Source organism: Lates calcarifer, linkage group LG4 (genome assembly GCF_001640805.2).
Source record: "Lates calcarifer isolate ASB-BC8 linkage group LG4, TLL_Latcal_v3, whole genome shotgun sequence".
Taxonomy (NCBI): domain Eukaryota; kingdom Metazoa; phylum Chordata; class Actinopteri; family Centropomidae; genus Lates; species Lates calcarifer.
The window spans coordinates 11356724-11375650 of NC_066836.1; the positions used below are offsets into that span (position 1 = coordinate 11356724).

At 41.1% G+C, this 18927-nt stretch overlaps 2 protein-coding genes across 2 annotated transcripts in view; one reads left to right on the forward strand and one right to left on the reverse strand.

The window, feature by feature from the left end:
* LOC108883416 (phosphatase and actin regulator 1) overlaps positions 1-6830 on the reverse strand; it is a 43876-nt gene extending 37046 nt beyond the window's left edge. Inside the window, exon 1 of the mRNA XM_018676521.2 lies at positions 6599-6830. Coding sequence (XP_018532037.1) covers positions 6599-6710 — 112 coding nt within the window. The 5' untranslated portion in view covers positions 6711-6830. The remainder of the gene's footprint in view (positions 1-6598) is intronic.
* A 590-nt stretch (positions 6831-7420) lies between these two features.
* Positions 7421-14231, forward strand: LOC108883417 (NAD-dependent protein deacylase sirtuin-5, mitochondrial). The gene is made up of 9 exons (XM_018676524.2): positions 7421-7562; positions 8744-8873; positions 9393-9526; positions 9937-10162; positions 10885-10972; positions 11104-11157; positions 12481-12604; positions 12766-12881; positions 13188-14231. Exons 2-9 carry the CDS (start codon positions 8774-8776, stop codon positions 13261-13263), a joined length of 918 nt encoding a protein of 305 aa, XP_018532040.1. The 5' UTR covers positions 7421-7562; positions 8744-8773; the 3' UTR covers positions 13264-14231.
* The last annotated feature ends 4696 nt before the right edge of the window (positions 14232-18927 follow it).

An 18927-nucleotide genomic window follows, 5' to 3' on the forward strand; every position in this document is an offset into this window, starting at 1 on the left:
ACTGCACAACTACTGATAATACTTTGGGTTTTTGTATTCTAAAAATGCCAAATGGTAATGCTTTCCAAAATAGAAGTATCATTGAGAATCACTCAGGACCTGAGGAGTAACTAACACAGACTGGTGTATCTAATCAAATACGGTACATCAGCTGTTAATGTAACAGGATTTTTCTTCTAACTCATTTGAATAATGGAAAACTTGACCAGGTTTGGAAGTGTAAGAGCCAAAATATGTCCTGACTTTGATTGTTAGAAATAAGATACAATTTTCAGATACCGCTGAATGGTGCAATGCAGCTTTGATTCAATTGAGTCCCAGCTTTGCAGCAGTGTTGAAGGGATTCTGACTCTGTAAAGAGTCTTGCTCAGCAGAAATGTCCCAAAGAGCTAGTGCACTATAGGACCTGTATTGGTGAAGCAACAAATAACCATTCTGTAGACATTCATCATATCCACTTAACTGACAATGTCTGCAGAATATATAACTGTTGTTATATTTATCAGGGATGTCCCCACCCTCCCTTCAGGCCGGATACTGGCTGCCTATGTTGATTTATTTCTTTGTACCCGAAAGAACTCATTGCATGTTGCTTTTAATTCAGTAAAACCGGCATTAGAGAGTAACAGTGATTCAGGTGGAGCTCTCTCCTCCAGCGTAATTGGTCCTTGGCAATGCTGCCTTTCAGATTGCAGTGGTATCTTTACCCCTCTCTGTCCAATGTGCTGCCACACTTACTATAAATATGACCCATAAGCACATCATCATGCAGCTTTCCTCGGCTTGGGAGGCTTTTGAAAAAGGCGTAATTTCTCAGCTAGCGTGTGGTAAGCACATCACAGCCGGGAGCCTTTCCCACACTTCCAAGTGTGGCACAGAGAAAGAGACAGAGATGAAAAGAAAGCAGATAGATAGATAGAGAGAGAGAGAGCTTCTGGGAAGATGCAGCTTCCTGCAGGCTCTCATTGAAGACACCTGCCTGTCTTTTTCTTTAAAGCCATTCTGCTGCTGGGGGTTGGCAGGTGTTCTGGCCAGGTGACACCGATGGTTGATTGAATTTTTATGCAGCGGGAGCATCCAGTAAGAGTCCTGGATATAGCACTGCTATTTTTGCTCTGATTTTCCTACTCATGTTTTATTCAGACCTGGGATGCTTCAGCACAAGAAGGGCCTATGTGCAACCATGTAGGAAAGATGGATGCTGATGCTTGTGTTTTAGTTTTTTTTTTTAGATGCACTGCTGTTAGTTTATCATGCGATGGTCTGAAATGTCAGCCATGTGCCGTGTGCATGTGTTTGGGAGCTGGATGGGGAGTGGGGGGCATAAAGGAGACATAGATTGGGAGTGACAGAGACGGAGAAGTGATACAAATCTCTCGCCACTAATTATCACCACTTAGTTAAACACTTTTGCTAATAGCCTCCAGTGTCGCTACAAACGGCTAAAAACATTACAAATTCAACACTGACTCTGCACTGGCTCCAGTCCAGCTAGTTAATCTGAAATTCCTTTTCCCTTTGAAACGAGGACTGGCAGCTCGAGCTGGTGATTGCAAATTCTGCTTGTTCTTGACCTTGCAGTCACCTTTAACTGCCTTTTGAATTTCAACAAAAACTGGATAATCTGACAAGACCTTTCTCTTAGGTGAGAGTGAATATGAAAATAATTTCTAAGTGACACAGAACAGAACAATGAAACGTGAAACGTGAAACACAAAATATCTGCATACATGAGAGGCTGTGCTCAAGTCTTAACCTTTAGCTGTGGCTATATGTAGCGTTTCTCTCTAAATCCTCTAGTAAAACCCAGCTGGCACATGAGGCTCTGCAGCAGAAATTTGTCCCGTCCCACCATGCATCTGGCGTGTATTGATTGTACTCTTTTCGGACGGCGGTGCTCACTGTACACGGATTGCAACAAAAAGCAGCAAAGAGAGGGAAAGAGAGGGAAAGAGAGAAGCAGGGAGTGGTGGGTGGTGAATGAGTTGAGTTTAGCTTTTTTTAGCTTAATGTGGCTGCAACACTGAACCTGGTTTGAACACTGAATTGCAAGACAGAGAGTACATGTACATATTCAAATACTACGTCTACATGATTGTATTTAAGTGCAAAATAACATATGTTCTTAGATCTAGATTAGCAGACAAATAAGTGAATGATAATGCAGGGAATGCATGTTGTTTATTTACTGGGATGCTAGCACACACTTGAACATAAGATAGAGGAAGTATACATATAATCTACCCCCCCCCAACAACTGCAATGCAGCCAAGTCCGGGCTCCAGCTTTGTCTATTTGCATTCAAGCCAGGTATAATGGTGGGGAGCTCCAGACCATCGGCGTCCACTCACACATCTCTACGCTGAGCACACCAACCAGCTGTTCAGCCCAATTAACATCTGTACAGTACAGGCATGCTCTGATTAATGTCCCATATGCCGGTGCAGACTTGAGAAGACCCTGAGCCTGTGAGGACAAGCTGACCTGTGTGTCAAGGCTGTGAGGTGCATAGGAAAAAACAACAACAAAATGACTTACTAGTGCCATTTCAACATGCTGCATGATTCATGAAGATAGTATTTATGAGCCATGTCCAAATTATGGCATGGCTGGAGGCAAGTTCTAGTATAGAATGTCTTAGATTTTATTAAAAGTAAACAAAGCTCTCCTAAATATCTGTTTAAATCACTGTTTTAATGTACTGTAAAACACAACTATAGTCAGTTTAAGAGTCTGTCTCTTATATAATACATTCAAAATGATATGAGCATCCATTCATTTCATTTCAGTGTTAAGAACAAAGGAATGTTACCAAAAGGAGTAGAATGGAGAGAAAGGAGGGATGAAGACACTGAGTAAAAAGGTTAGCCTGATTATGTGAGCAGAGATGTTACAAAATTCGCAGTGTCTGATCTCTTCAGCAGAGGGATGTTGGGGGAATATCAGAAAGTGCTAGCTCCTGTAATTGGGAGAGTTTGTTGTAGTGTAGCATGAGTCTGCAGACACAAAGCAGATGGGGCTGTAGTTGAGCTGCTGAATGATGAGCACATAAAAACAAGCAGACACCCTCTTTCTGGTGAGACGGATGCTGTGTCATCAGGCAGCGGCATACATGGCAACGCTAACAAGGTGGACTGATATGCACGAACACTTGGTGCTCGCAAACATGCACACTGACATGCGCACACAAAATATACAAGCACATATCTCTGCCTCTTGGCTAAAAATCCATAGACAAGATCCTTGGGTAAACAGTAATGACTCTAGTTCCACAAACACTGTAATCTCTCAGCTGCTGGTCCAGATGACAGTGTGTGTGTGTGTGTGTGTGTGTGTGTGTGTGTGTGTGTGTGTGTGTGTGTGTGTGTGTGTGAGGCTGAGCTGACAATGAGAAGCCTCATAACAGACAGTAATGACTGAAATCAAACCTGTGAAGTAGGTCAACCATCCATCCACACCTCCACCCTATAATGTTTTATGATAGGTGACACAGTCGTTGATAGCTGCACAGTAACCAATGCCATTATATCGTTATATCTTTTGTGACTGCGCGCAGGCCATTTAACTGTGGGGCAAATTAGATTAGCACAGACGCTAAACAGGCCAATGCAATAAAGCAATGTTTCATACATGCTCTCTGATTCCATTAGGGGCCCATGGGGTATCTGTCATTCGTATGCTGCAGCCTCGTTTCTGGAAAAAAAAAAAAAAAAGAAGCAGAGACTGAATCCCCATAGAGATAACTGATCCGTGTATGAGCTGATCAGCGTCAGGGAATAAAACAAACAAACAAACCAAAAAAAAATCAGCAGTTTAAACACAGAACAGTAGAGTTGGCTGTGGACCCTCATCTCATCTCCAAATGTTCAAACTGACAAACTCACCACACATCATAACAAATTACACAGCTCGGTATCAGAGAAGCAGATGCCAGACTGGCAGCGTCTTTATTACAACCTGACTGTGTTGGATATAAAAGTGCATTTTATGCTCTCTGTGTAGCAGCACTTCATTGATGGAAACAGTAAATATAAATATAAATTTGTCTACTCATAAACCATCAATTTTGACCTTCCCCCGTGTCACTTTTTTGTACACTTTTGAATGTAATTAGTTTTGTAATAGATGTAGAATATTAGGTTGTGTTTCAAACCATTATAATGACCCTGGAAAAAAAAAACATAACACAGAGAAACCAAAGCTATTATCTTGTCTGGAACTACACAGAGATAATTGCTTAGTTCTTGTTCCGCGTCCTTGGCAGCCCTGGTCATTTATCATTATTAAGCACCTGGGCACACAACCATGAGACTTTTGGTTTCCTTGGCAATAAGCAAGCTAAATCCTGCTCCACTTCTTCAGGTGGAAGTGAGTCAACAGCGCTGTTGTACAAATCGCCCCCGTACCATCCTCATGCTTTGTATGAGCTTGTTGTAGAGTAGGGAAAATAAAAAAATAAAAATAAAGAAGTGCAGAGACAAACGGCAGTGTTGTGCTATTGACAACAAGCTTGTCTCCACAGGCCAAATGCTCACTGGCATGAGCCGAGGTGCCTAGAACTGCAAAGGCTTATGTGATATAAACATGTTGGGGGGGGGGGGGGGGCTTTTTACAATTTTATTTAAAACTTGTTCATCCAGGAAAGCACAACTGAGCACCCCTTGCTCTTTTCCAGCACTGCCTGGGCTCACATTTCACACCTGGGAGCTGTCAATAGAGGGCAGCCACACTGCTGGCGACTGGAGCAAGGTGCAGTCACTTTATGATTGAACTGATGACTTTCTGCTAACAATCCCTCTAACCTCTAAACCTCCTCTAAACTGCCACTGCCCTGACCTGAGATAACACAGACTCTGCTGAGTGTCCGTCTTGTATAAAATACACGAGTGCAGAAATGATTAGGCGAATGATCGATTCACTGGTTCCAGCTTTTTAAATGTGAGTTTTTGCTACATTTCTCAGTTTTCTATCTTCAGAAACTTGAAATATGGGGCTGTTGGTTGGATAAAACAAGCAATTTAAAGATTCCAGGGAAATTGTGCTGGACATTTTCACTACTTTATAGACTAAATGATTAACTGAGAAATAATTGCCATATGATTCATAATGAAATAACTGTTCATTGGAGCCCAAGGATACACAAACACACACACACATGCACTTATGTTACTGAGAAAGAATTCACCATTACACAAGATCTTTACACTATGCACCACTATTCAAAAAATTAGTCCCCATTAAATTAGTTTCTGACAGGTTAGCCTTCTACAGAGCAATAAACATTCCTTTCAAGATCTCTCAAACCAACCAATACAGCAAACCCGCAGTTACCTAAAGACACATGAGATGTAGGCTGAAAAGGAGATAAATTAATCAATGTACAAATGTGATATTTTTGAAAATAAATAGACCGAAAAGCAAACCACCTCCCAAAACCTACTTTACGTGCTCGATAAAATCCCCTATTGAGCTGGCCCACATCCAAACATCACAGTAGACTATAGGCGTGGTGCTCATCTCACACATTCTGCTGAGTGGATAGAAGGGTGTGACTCCGACAAGCTGAGAGGCTGGGGCTGGGATATGTCCATAAAGTTGCAGCAGCTCTTGGGGACTAATATGTCTTGCATCCTGTATTTCAGCATGCTGGCATCAAGGGAACAAACAGCCTTAGGGCTCGTGATGTCATTCTTATTTTCACACATGTGGGCACACTCAAATCCTCCCAGTGAATGAGAGGAAGAGGAGAAAAGCACATTTTGACTGTGACTGTTGCAAACGTGAATGATGATGTAGAGATGATTAAGTGACTGACATGAAATCTATTTTAAAAACAGATACTGTACTGTACTGTGTCTAAATTACACTGTAGTGCAAAAGATCTAAATCCTGTTGACTCAGTCAGCATAAAATGCCAAGTCACCATGGTAACAGGGGATGCAACGCGGTTTGTAAAGGGTGATGGGAGACAAGAAGACAATTCACCACGAGCATCACCGCGGGATCTATTACAACAGTTTGAAACGCGGTGATTAAAATCTACAAACGATGCTGAACAAACCGGATATCCCATCCGATTTTGTGCATCCAACAAAACCACTGGCAAAAGCTTAGGCTACTACAGGTCACGTTGAAGCTTCTTCACATTATGTAACTGCATTGAATTACAGTGGTGGCAATTACCAAGCGCTGACGAAATCAAAATTCAACACACAAAGAGAATTTAAAGCTATAAAATTATGTTTCATTTCTGAACCCTGTAACGATTTTTGCGCCACAAACGTCACACAAGCGTTAGTCCACAAAGTTGCATAACATTTCACAATTCCTCCTGCCTTACAGGAATATCAAGAGCCATCCATTAATAAATTTTGGAGGGATAAAGCAGCAAAACTCTAACACAAGTCCACATGAATAACAGGCTGTGTGGTAATGTTTCATTCGTGTAAAACAGGAGGGTATCTTAGGCTATAATCCCCCCCTCCTTCCCACCCACACAACGACATCTGGTCAAACATCTAACAGGAAGATTTTTCTTTTTTGGAGGGGGCAGCATGGATGGATGAATGCATAGATAAATGGATGGGTGCGCGCCTACCTGTCCGCAGGTTGAAGGAGAGCCGGGCTTCAACGAGATATGGGGTATCGCTCTTGGAGCGGAGTCTCCTTATCGGTCGGCGGTCTGTGCTGCTGTCTGGAGTGGTCGCCATCAATTTGAACCAGTGTCCAGTGATGACTGCTGCTGGCCGACTGGGGCAGACGCAGAACCGCGGCCACTCGCTCTCACACACTGGGAGGCAGGCTGTTGATGGGGGGGAGGAGGGAGTTCACACACACACACACACACACACACACACCGAGAGAGAGAGAGAGAGAGGCGTTGGTGGAGCGTGGCAGAGATACAGTGTAATGGCAAAATATGGGAAAAAAGTAGGCAGTATCAAATATATATATATTTGATACTGCCTATATATATATATATGGTGAGAAAAAAGAAAAGAGGTGAAAATATGAAATTAAAAAAATAACAAAAACAGAGGAGGCAGATTTTGAAGGCGATTATTACAGTTTTCTTTCTTTCTTTCTTTCTTTCTTTCTTTCTTTCTTTCTTCAGTTTAGTTCAGTTCATATCGTTTTGTGTCCCACTACAAGAAAAGATTTAAGTAAAAACAAAATATGGCGAGACTTAAGCGGAAATTTATTTTTTATTTTGCATCGTTCTGACAGTGTTAGATTCTTGAGTTTGGTGCAAACAAGCAAACAAACAAAAACGGATTATCATAGGCCTACTTGGTCTTGGGTGTATCATCGAGTGTTGCTCTGTAACTTGAGGGGAATGAATGAATCATCCTGAATGAATCACGCTTACGGCAGTCTCCCACCAGATGGCGCAATTTAACACAATTATTTTCTCTCTTAACTTCAGTTTATGTGCATTTTTGGAGCAGGATTCGCGACAGTGTGATACGTTTACGGCCTCGCGTGTTAAATGCAGAAACAGAGGTAAACAACTACACTTGGCGTGACTTTCTGCACCGAAAGAGGAAACATCGCCGAGCGTGGTAAGTACTCCAAACTTAGTAAGGCATGTTCATTTAAATACGCAGGTATGGCTCTTGTTTTCAGCCGAAATTGCTGTAGTTATGCACGTTTGGATGTGTACGTGAGTTCGTGCTTATGTGACAGCGAGCACGTCGAGATTTAATTACTAGCTAACTTAGCTCACCGCGTTACATGCAGCGTTTAGCTAACGCTTACCGTATATTTTATGAGTTTGTAATGGACTCTACAATCTCCTATTGTACTTAAAGTGGTCGGTTAGTTATCGCCAAAATCTCCAACAAACAGCCACAGCAGCAACTTTGGCGTAACTTTAGGCAACGTGCAGATTATCCACAGCTCTTTGATTTGGCTGAGCAGCTTGTGAAACCAGTTTTGTCACAGTTAGCTTTGTTTGGTCCGGTGGGACGCGCCCTATTGTTTGCGTTTTTAAACGTAGTTTTTCTAAGCAGACCGTTCAAAACCTGCCTTTTACTTTTACAGCCAACCTATCCGTCATAAGATATGTTTTAGGCACATTTGTTGCCTTATCGGTGGCGAAATCCAGGCTATCACAGTTTTGTTGCAGGGTATCAATGCTCTGATTGCACAATTACATTACATGCATTCTTGCAGCCACATCTTGTATTCATTATCGCATGTGGAATCAGTTATAGTATTGTATCCTGATATTTCCACTTAAATTAATTAAATATTTTTTTTTATTATTTTTTCACACAATGCAACATATGCTGTGTTCAGAAAGCTCTTGTTCCTGCACTTCTTTGCAGCTGTGAGTGAAATACCTAAAACAAGACACTATGTTCTTTGTGTCTGCACTATTATACCAAATGGAGATATTCTTGCCATCTTGTGCATCATTTTAGCACGACATTTTGACATGTCTTGAATCTTTGGGATCCCTGTCAGGATTAAAATAAAACATTGCTTGGGTGCACAACATGACTTTGCAAAGAGATCCATATTTGACTCCAGTAGAGTTCAGCCTGAAGGATGATTTACCATGTTCATATTCAGTACAGAAAAGGACAACACATTTGATATAATCAGAGAAAGTCTGCACATCTGTTCTGCAAACTACAAGTAAAAACACTTAGTTGGTGAAAATTAGAGCATGAGTTATGGTTTTAAAGTTGGGCTACACAATAACTCTCTTTGTGTTGTCCTTTGTGTTTTTCCCCAGTTTATCTGCTCTTCCTAAACAGTCGCGACGATGCTTCTCCAAAGTCGAGCTGTGTTTGCCCTTGGTCTTCGCATGTGCTCCAGTCATGTGATAAAAGGACCTTTGATGGACACAGCAAGACCCAGCTCAGGTAAAATGAAATGTTGGTTTCACATGAGTTGGGTCAATATATCAGCCCTTTACTGAAGAGTCACAGAGAGGAAATGTTTGTAGTAACACTTAACAACGCAGTACACAAACATCTGAGCAGCATCTAAGGAATGCCTAAGAAATCAATCAAGTAATCACTGCTGATTAATGAGTAACAAACAACTAGTTTCTTCCTATACTTAAACATGGATTACTAGATGCTATATTTTTGAATATTTGGTTAATGCTTACCTGATTTTACTAATGCAGGTGTTGAAAGGGCACCAACAACACTATGATATATAACTCCAATATTATAACGCTGTCAATTGTAATACTGAAAAAAAACTGATATATTGTAGCATGCAGCATCCTCCCTGCACAACATATTGTTGGGAGGACTACTGTGAAATCTGAGATGTTAATAGCTCAATCACAGAATGTTTTTTTTTTTTTTTTTAGATATCAAGACATGTAAAAAGGACTTAATTATATGTTGTTTTTCCTTTTGTTTTCCCAGACATGTCTGAATTCCGGAAGACCTTTTCCAAAGCCAAGCACATAGTCATCATCACAGGCGCAGGTGTGAGTGCAGAGAGTGGAGTACCAACCTTCAGGGGAGAAAATGAGAAGTGGAGGAAGTGGCAGTCTCAAGTAATTTATAGAAAAGCAAAACACACACACACTTGTATATGACTGTATTATTTATTTATTTGTTTACCTGTATTTTTATGTAGGTCAAAGTCTTGTGTTTGGTCTGATTTCCAGCTGCAGTTCAGAGTTGTTGCTGTGGAGTGGGTGTATTTTTATGTTTACATAATACATCTTCACCGCTCATTGGATTTATCTCAGCAGCAACAGCCACTAAAGAGAGAAATAGTGTTTGTTGCATAATCTGGATTCATGTCGTGGGCTGTAGCAGGATTTACCTCCAGGAAAGAATCAACAGTTATCCTTAATCCAAAATATATAATCTCCCTCCTAATTGAGGTGTTTAAACATAATCTGTGCTGCATTTCATTATCTGTCTAATTATTGCCTTTGAAAACATGATGTATCCACAGGACCTGGCTACTCCAGAGGCCTTCTCTCGCACCCCATCTCGGGTCTGGGAGTTCTACCATTACAGAAGGGAGCTGCTGTTGAACAAGAAGCCCAGCGCTGCCCACCTGGCCATAGCGGAGTGTGAGGCCCGGCTGAAGAAACAGGGACGCTCCGTGGTCATCATCACCCAGTGCACGGACGACCTTCACCGACAGGCCGGGTCCAAACACATCCTCAGGATTCACGGTGAGAGGCGGAGTTGGGCCAAACCTTAAAAACTACCACACAACAGACTTAAATAGTGAAATTCCACATGAGATGATCAACATGATAAAAGTAATTTTGGAATAATTTGATTAGGAGAAAATTTTCTGTCACACAAAGGAAAAATCTACCTTAAAATAGAACTGATTCATATTTTTCCTTTTCCTTTTAGTTTTGAATCTAAGTAAGCTGCCATCTAAAGACAAATATGCTCTAGCAGAGTAAATGCAGAGGATTCATTTCTCTATAGTAAATTATAACTGAAATCCAGAATCTGCTCCTCCATAGTCACTGCTTACTGGAAAATATGACAGCATCATAGTATACCTCATGGTTTGACTGGGATATGGAAACATTTTGTGATTCATAGTTGCTGGTCTCCCAAACAAACATCCCATGAGCCCACAGAGTTAGTCCCTAATTTAATGTCAGAGGACCACCTCAAAAAAGTATCCTGTAATGATGTCAGCTCAAGTGTTGACTCTTTCATTTCATTCTTAAGGAGACAGTTTATTTCTGTTTTCATACTTAATTTCAAATTGAATGAGTAGCAAAAATGTGTAAGTGTCCAAATACTGTCTGGACTCTAAGAGTCAGGACATGAGACTGTCGTAGTCAACAAACTCTGTGGAGAGGGAGATGTTTTTCTGTGACTCTTGAGGGCCTAAAAGAAAAACAGCTGTGTTTTCTGTGTGTAACCGCAGGCAGTCTGATGGAGACGCGCTGTGTGAGTTGTGGACATGTGACCGTGAACAAGCGCAGCCCCATATGTGCTGCCCTAAAGGGCAAAGGGTAAGAGGCAGCATCTCTGGTGTATACACACACACTGATAAACATGCAGGATTTGTAGCCTGATCTCTTCAGGTTGACCCGTTTGGATAAAGAGCTATTTAACCCACTATATTTGTTCTCTTAATACACAGTGCTCCTGGCCCAGATGTTGCTGATGCCCAGATTCCAGTGGATAAACTGCCAAGGTGGGATTAATGTCACTTTATATAAATAATACTGAGGGTCAAACCTATTAAGTTTTTTTGTGTTGCTTCTAAGATGCAAACTGTGCCTGTCATTTTAAATATGTAGTACATCTCAGCAGTGTCTCTCTCTCTCTCTTCTACTTGCATATGCATTTGGGGTGGGGGTGGGGTGGGGGTGTTATGCAGACACCAGGAGGGGAATTTGGGTTGCTTAATTTTGTGTGTGCAGGTTTTATATGGTATATTTCTCAGCCTATAAAGAGCAGATGTGAGTATGTTAAAAAATGAAGGCTGTGAAGGGAAAGAAGAACATGAATGAACCTGTGGAATCTCTGTGTATGACCAGTTGCACTCTTTAGATAAGAGGTATATAAATGCACTTATTTTGGTATTCTTGTGAGACATGAGTTGCATTAATCCCCATATCCACCCTCCACCTGCCATGCTTTGAGCCTCTGTTGGACCTGCTGCTCCTTCCCGATCAGCTCTCCCTCACCACCTGTTGCTTTGGCTCGAGAGGCTCTAGAAGCAATGCTGTGCATCTCTCACTTCTTTAAAGTTCGTTTTAGTGGCTGTTGCATTCATAATATGATATATAGCATCAGTACATGACAGTTTTGTTTCTGAGCTCTTAACTGTGCCTACTAGGTTCTCTCTCACTTACAGAATGCTCCTTGAATGAAGTGTGACTGTGTGATGATTTGCGGCTATTAAATCAGTGTGAGCACAAATTGAATGAAAACAAATTGAATGAAAAGCTCAGTTCAAATTCCATGCCATCAGCTCTGGTCCTGGATCTTAACTCAGTCTTCTCAGCCTAAGCTTTATCTCCATCTTTATTTTATTTTATTTTTTTTAAGTGTATTCATAATGCATTGAGGAAACCTGGTTCTTCCTTAAACTGTACTGGAGTCCCATATTACTAATAGTGAACTCAGGGCTTCCACTTGGGGGCAGTGTTGTGCTGTGAATATTTCAAATTTCCACTTTAGACATTTGAGTTTAAATTCAAATGTACATATTGTGGTGCATGCAAGGAACACAGGTACCTTTGAACCATTAATCACATTAGGCAAGTGCTTTAATTAAGTGCTTGGTCTGACCCTTAATTTCTACTTCATTATTGAATTACATAGAACAGAAAACTTCTTCATTCATCCATTATGGGTTTTAACTATCAACAATGTTGCATCTCTGCCCACATCCTGATCAGTGACTATGTCTGCATGGATTTACTCTTACTTGGTACAGCCAGTTATTCTGTGATAGATACAGTATGACACAGTTAATCATGTAAGGGCTGTTTGGCGCTGCTGTGTCAAGGTGTGACGAAAGTGACTGCCACGGTCTGCTGAGGCCCAACGTGGTGTTTTTTGGAGAAACTCTGGACTCTCATATCCTGACCAAAGTGGAGAAAGAGATGGAAATCTGTGATCTCTGTCTGGTGGTGAGTTATCCACATTTATTTATTTTTTTACATGGGTATATGTCATAATCTCTGCTTGTGTAATGTCATTATATAACAGAATATTTGTTCAGCATCTCTGATACTGTACAGTGGATTTCAAGTTGACACCTGTGTCAGTGCCCTCTCCTGTTTTCCTTCAGGTGGGCGCATCTTCAATTGTTTACCCAGCAGCCATGTTTGGTCCGCGGGTTGCATCCCGAGGCGTACCAGTGGCAGAGTTCAACACAACAGCAACACCGAAAACGGAATACTTCACGTAAGTCAGTCAAGAGACACAGAGGAGTGTGTTGGAAAAAAAAGAGCATGAAATTACATAAATTTGAAGTGAAAACAGAGTGGTAGGTAATGATGCATATGAATATGGTTTTTAGTGACATCCACTGGCAGCACAGGCAACATCCAGGCCTCTTAACAATATTTGTTAACCTTGAATCAGTCGCCCACTCCAAAGCACTTTAAACTCAGCGTGTGACCTCCTACACGTTAACCTAAAATTCTGACCTTCAGTGTGTCTCCTTGTTTTTTTCTGTGTGTGTGTGTGTTTGTGTGTGATGTGGCACAGGTACCATTTCCAGGGTCCATGTGGAACTACACTGCCTCCAGCTTTGGCACAACATGAGTCAGAGGTTATTTACTGACTTTACAGACAGCAGTCGGTGGCTTCTGCTCTTGTCTAATGCAGTCCAAATCTGTAGGGTTTCACAGGATTTTTCCAAAGCTTTGCCTTACAAACAGTTTAGCTGTTATTGCCTGAGATGGTGAGCTTTGCAAATAATTTAGCATTTTAAGAGTTTTGAGATGGACCTTTTAATACTTGAATACATAGCTCACTAAACTGGAAATGGGACTTTGAATGTTTTACATATTTGCTGCTTAGAGCTTAGCAGGAACTATGCAGCTTGATATAAGAAAGGGAATGCACGACGTGTGTAGTTCTGCACATAGGAAAACATTTCCTCAGGTAGCGGGGGATGCTGTTATTCCTTATACTGTTTAGGGACTGTTATATTTTAAATAGTACTGTGCCCTAAAACAATGCTGTAGAAGAGAACAGCATATTACTCCTGGTGCCAATGCAGAGTATTCCTCTTTTCTGTTTCCACCAAATGAACAGATGTAGAGACGGTAACATAATCTTGTGCCTTTCGAAACTGTTTACACAACCTTGACCAAATGCTCGCATTAAACCTCGAGTGAAAGTCAGCCATTGTTACAGAGATTTAGCCGAGTTTGTTTGTGACCTAGAGAGGTTGCAGAGAGGGAAACCGTCTTTCCAGTCCTAGCCTGAATCAGCATTATTTCAGTCTCATGTTGTTTGACTGTGTTTAGTATAAGTATAGTTGCATATTCTGGATTATTCATGATACATTTACATTTTACATATTTTACATTTACACATTTTCAGTGTCTCTTTTCAAAACATGTGTTTATGTGTTTGATCAATGTAGATGGAAATTGTTTAAAAATGAAAGCAATCATATAATATTTAATAACATAATCTGTTAAACGGCTTTTTGCCCATAAAACGCACAACTTCTTGTCATGTATTCTATTGAAACTGCCAGTGCAATGATACAGAATATAATCAATAAAACACTAGAAATAAGTCGCTGTTTTTGTGTCAGAAACCCTCAGTGGCTTTTGATGGGCTACAGTGGAGCGTACTGTACTGTATGTACCCAAAGTGAACAGTAGATGCCAGCATGTCGCTTTCTATCTCAGATGTAGCTTTGATAGTAAGACATAACCATACTCTGAGAGGCACGCAGAAAACAACCTTGTATCTGCTCAGATTCTTCTCAGTGTATGCATGAGTAACGCCATCAATGAACTCAGAGTTGTCACAGCTCTGATGGGCTGAAGAAACGGTATCAGCCTCGGTTGTGATGCTGCTGAAAATGGAAACTGTTGTCCTGGCTGATAAATTACAGGGATCTTGACAAGTCGTATGTGTAATGGTAATGTTATTTGTGTGTTTTTTTCTTCTTTTTAAATTTTTTTTAGGTGATTGCTTGAGTAGAAAAATACCCGTCATGGGTGGGGTTTTACTCATTCTCTACTCTTTTGGCTTGTGTCAACTGGTCACAGGTTACATGTGTTTACCAGCTGTGACTGGTCAAAAGGGGACTTAAGAACTTTTCAGAGTCCTGAAGAAATTATTATTCAGTGAGTAACATGGAAAAGGGCAAAGAAAAAAAGAAACATGTTTTGGTCTCGTTTGCTCTCCTGTTAATCATCCTGTGGTCTCTCAGACTTATCTTGTAACCCCCAATTTTACACAACACTGACCTAGTGCATCTCGGAGGCAAAAGCTCCAGTTTCTTTAAAGTGTTTATCTTCATTGAGTGATTGGACTAACATGGTTAAGTCATTCAGTGGAAATGAGCGAGACGGAGGGCCAGGAGTCATTCAAATTAGCTGGGGAAGGTCATGTTCATTAGACAGTGTTATGATAATGTAATGATAGTCATAAAGGAGTTATCTCCAGAGAGCTATAGAGTGTACATGTGAGAGAGAGAGGCATGCACATACACACACACAAACACACACACACAGGTCCGCAATCCATCTTTGGTATCTCAAGGGAGTCACTCAGGGTTAGTTCATTTCATGCCCACTGTAGTTTCAGCACTCTCATTATAAATTTTTTAGTCCACACAGCATAGCAGGACCACAAAACAAAACCACAAATGTGCCACAGTTGGTCCACACTGGTGATACAGCACATGTGCTGAGAAAACAACCAGCACTATTTCCTCTCGAGTGTTATTCCGTCTCCAGTGTGGTGCCTCACCACTTGCATTCTTTGCTCGACAATTAGCATCCAAATCAAATCCTTCTGTCTCCCATAAAGTATCCCCACCTGTTAATATATATTATCATCATCATCATCATCATCATTGCCATGATTAGATTTCCTCATTTCCCCTTCTATTACTGCTGCTTCCCTCCGAGGAGAGGGAAGGCCAAGTCCCATTTGTCATCAGGAGAAAAAGTACATGGAGAGGCACTTAAGAGAAATCTCAGCCGTCTGATGCAGTCATTTCTGGAGCTGATGTGAACAAGGCTGCCAACTCCTGCTCCTACAGCTCATTCATGAATGTAGTGGGGATGGTTGGAATAGTGAAAGTGGAAAAGTCCTTGTCTGACCCAAAAGCCTTTGGGTTAATAGAGTCATCATCATTGGTGGCAGCTCTACAAATATCCTTCCGTCTCTTTGAATGAGGAGGTAGATCGACCGGGAGATGGCTTTTGTGTGTGAGCGTGGAGGCATATATTGGTTTTAATGTGAGTGTCTTTGTGTGTGAGATTGACTCCGTGAGTTATTTTGCTGGAGTCTCTCTGTTTGGAAAAGTCTGAGAGCTGTATTTGATGGCCAGCTGGATAAGTGTGCATTTGTGTGAGTGTGTGTACATGTACTTGCACCGGGTGTGTGTGTGTGTGCGTGCTGTATGTGTAATGGTATGATTTTCTTTTTGTATACAGACTGGCAGAAGTGTCAGACCAAACCAGGTCAGGCTGGGTGAGGAGCCGTGAACGTTACACAGATACACATACTGTAGCTTTACAGTTACACAGAGCTTGTCAATGTCTGTTTGGCATGGCATAGCTCATTCTGGCATTTCACAAGCACAGTATCTATTTTTTAAAATGGAAGGGTTTTTAAAAATATATGATGTGTCTACTGTTTGAAAAAGTGTCACAATAAAAACAAGGGCAAGATGCAGGAGGACCATGAACAACAGACCTTAAAAAAAGCATTCAATCTAGTTTATGCAATAAACTGCAGGCTATTATGCATGTGGATGAACATGCATCTTTAACATGTAATGGAAAGCCGGACCAGAGATAAGGGGCATGGCAGGCAAAAATGCTCTGAATCCAACTGATTTTTTGTTAACTGAAGGAATGACCAGGAGACTAGCATTGAGAGAGCAAAGAGAGCATGTTGGTGTATAAGGTATAATTAGCTCAGATAAGTAGGTTGATGCAAGGCCTTACAAGTTGAAAGAAGAAACTTCAAAATCAGCTCTAGCTTGCAGTGGTAACCAGTGAAGACAGGCCAGAGTGGGTATGAATTTTTAGATTTTGTCAATATAGTTGCAGCATTAAGCTGAAGACTAGAAAAAAGGGCATCACAATAATCAAGTCTGACAGATACAAATGCATGGATTACAGTTTCAGCATCACACTGTGATAGAATATGTCAGATTTTAGCCATATTACCACTTAAAAAAAATAAAAAATAAATAATGCCTTGGTAATAGCTCTGACATGAGACTGGAATGGAAAATCACATCAAGATTTTTGATGGCCATCAGTGCTAACACTCAAATTCTCAAATAAATGTCCATATTTGTATCCATTTTTGTATATTTGTATCTATTTTGTTGGCATTTAACAGCAGAAAGTTCATATCCATCCATTTTTTTCCCCAGTAGACCTGCCTCAAAATTTAGGAGTTAGGAAGCATCATTTGGCTTTACAGGGACATATAGTTGTGTATCCTAAGTGTAGCAATGAAAATTAGCACAGTATTTAATGGTGTCACCAAGGGGATACATATAGATTTTTAAAATTTTTTATCTTATCCATTGATTTCTACTTGAAAAGTATGAATGAAAGCATGAAAGCACTGTCCCTTGGATACCAATATGCTTCTCCAAGCTGAAAAAGTATGCTGTGGTAAAAGTATGTTGGTGGTCAAAGGTCAAGGTCATAGTGACCTCATGCTCTTGTGAACGAAGGGCATACAACAGTGAGGCTGTTATTCCAGTTAAAACAGGAAACAGTTCCTTAAAAACAGTAGAGTACATGGTGTCTAATATGCAGGTTGTGGGTTCAGAGGCAGGCTAGTAAAGGCCTCAGGGGAAATTATTTCAAACTGTGAAAGAATGCAGTTGATCCAAGTCACTGTGCCTGCATCCATCAAAGCATTGAGAGGGTTCACAGACATCGTTCTGAGAGAAGTGTGGACCAGTGACTTTTTATCTGAGAACTGAGAGAAATATACTGTCCTGGCAGCTGAGAGTGCATGCTTGTACTCCTTAAAACTCTTGACCCAGGCTAGGCAAAAAGTCTCTTGTTTTGTCAATATGCCACCTATGCTCAAATTTTCTGTAAATCTGTTTTTTTGCACAGGCCTCATATGAAAACGGAGTGCATTTTCTGGTCGTAAGAGGAGCAACAGAGTCGAGCATTTTGAGCAAGGCATTATTCAGATTGGGTGTGAGATTATTAAGGGAAGCAGAAATTGCACTAGAGGTATATTGATACACTTCTTTTGAATCTAAATCCTCAAATCAGTTGGTGAGACTCCAAAAATAGGATGCATTTGAAAAATTAACTTAAAATATCCAACCCAGCTGTATAGTTCAGATGAAAATAGAATGGCAGAGGCTTATGAAGGACTAAGTATTTTCTATTTATAGCAGCTTTCAGTTCACAACACTGGAATGGAGACTGGGGCTTGTCTCACATATATACAAACACACACACAAACACACACACACTCAGTCAGTGCTACCAACACATACTAATCTCACGGTCTCCTCTTCCTAACCTTTCCCTGAACTCTGTGTGTTTAACTGACTTGACTGTGATAATAAAGGTTCACAGTTAATCCCTCAGCTTCCATGAAAGCCATCATTATTTAGTGGCGATGTCACTAATCAGCCTCCCCACACCCTTCTTTGAAGGACCCACCTGTCCCCACCTTACAGTGTATATTTTTTGCTGCTTTATTTTTGGTCTTCTGTGTATTGAGAGCTTGATATTCCCGCAATGAGATGAACATATAAACAAGATGTGGGGAAAAAGCTGACTGAGGCGCCTTTCACCGACCCACAGCACATCCCTGAATTATGCTGATGCTGGTGCTTCTCGGTAGCCTGATTGGAAGGGAGTTGTTGTTTGAGAAAGGCTGAGATAGGGGCTCAGGTGCAAGCTAATCTGCTCTTACCCTGCACTAATTAGGATCAAGACTAGCGGCCACTTTCTCGCGTTTATTGATCACCGGCCCCGCCTCACCCAGAGAGGTATTTGGCTCCTGTGAGAACGGCGGCGCAGCGTACACATAAGGGGAAGCGCTCCCCTCCCCTGCCTGCTGAATCTTGTTTGTGTCTTTGAAATCCAATATCCAGTTCCTATTCTAACATCGCGCCTTTCCAAGTGTTGTTGAGTCTCATCCGTTAGGCCTCCAATCAGCCCGTTCTGTTTTTGCCTTCTTCCTGGATCTGTATACTCTTTTAACTGAGCTCATCTGACCAACTCAATATTCATTGTCTAGGGTGCCTGTTGAC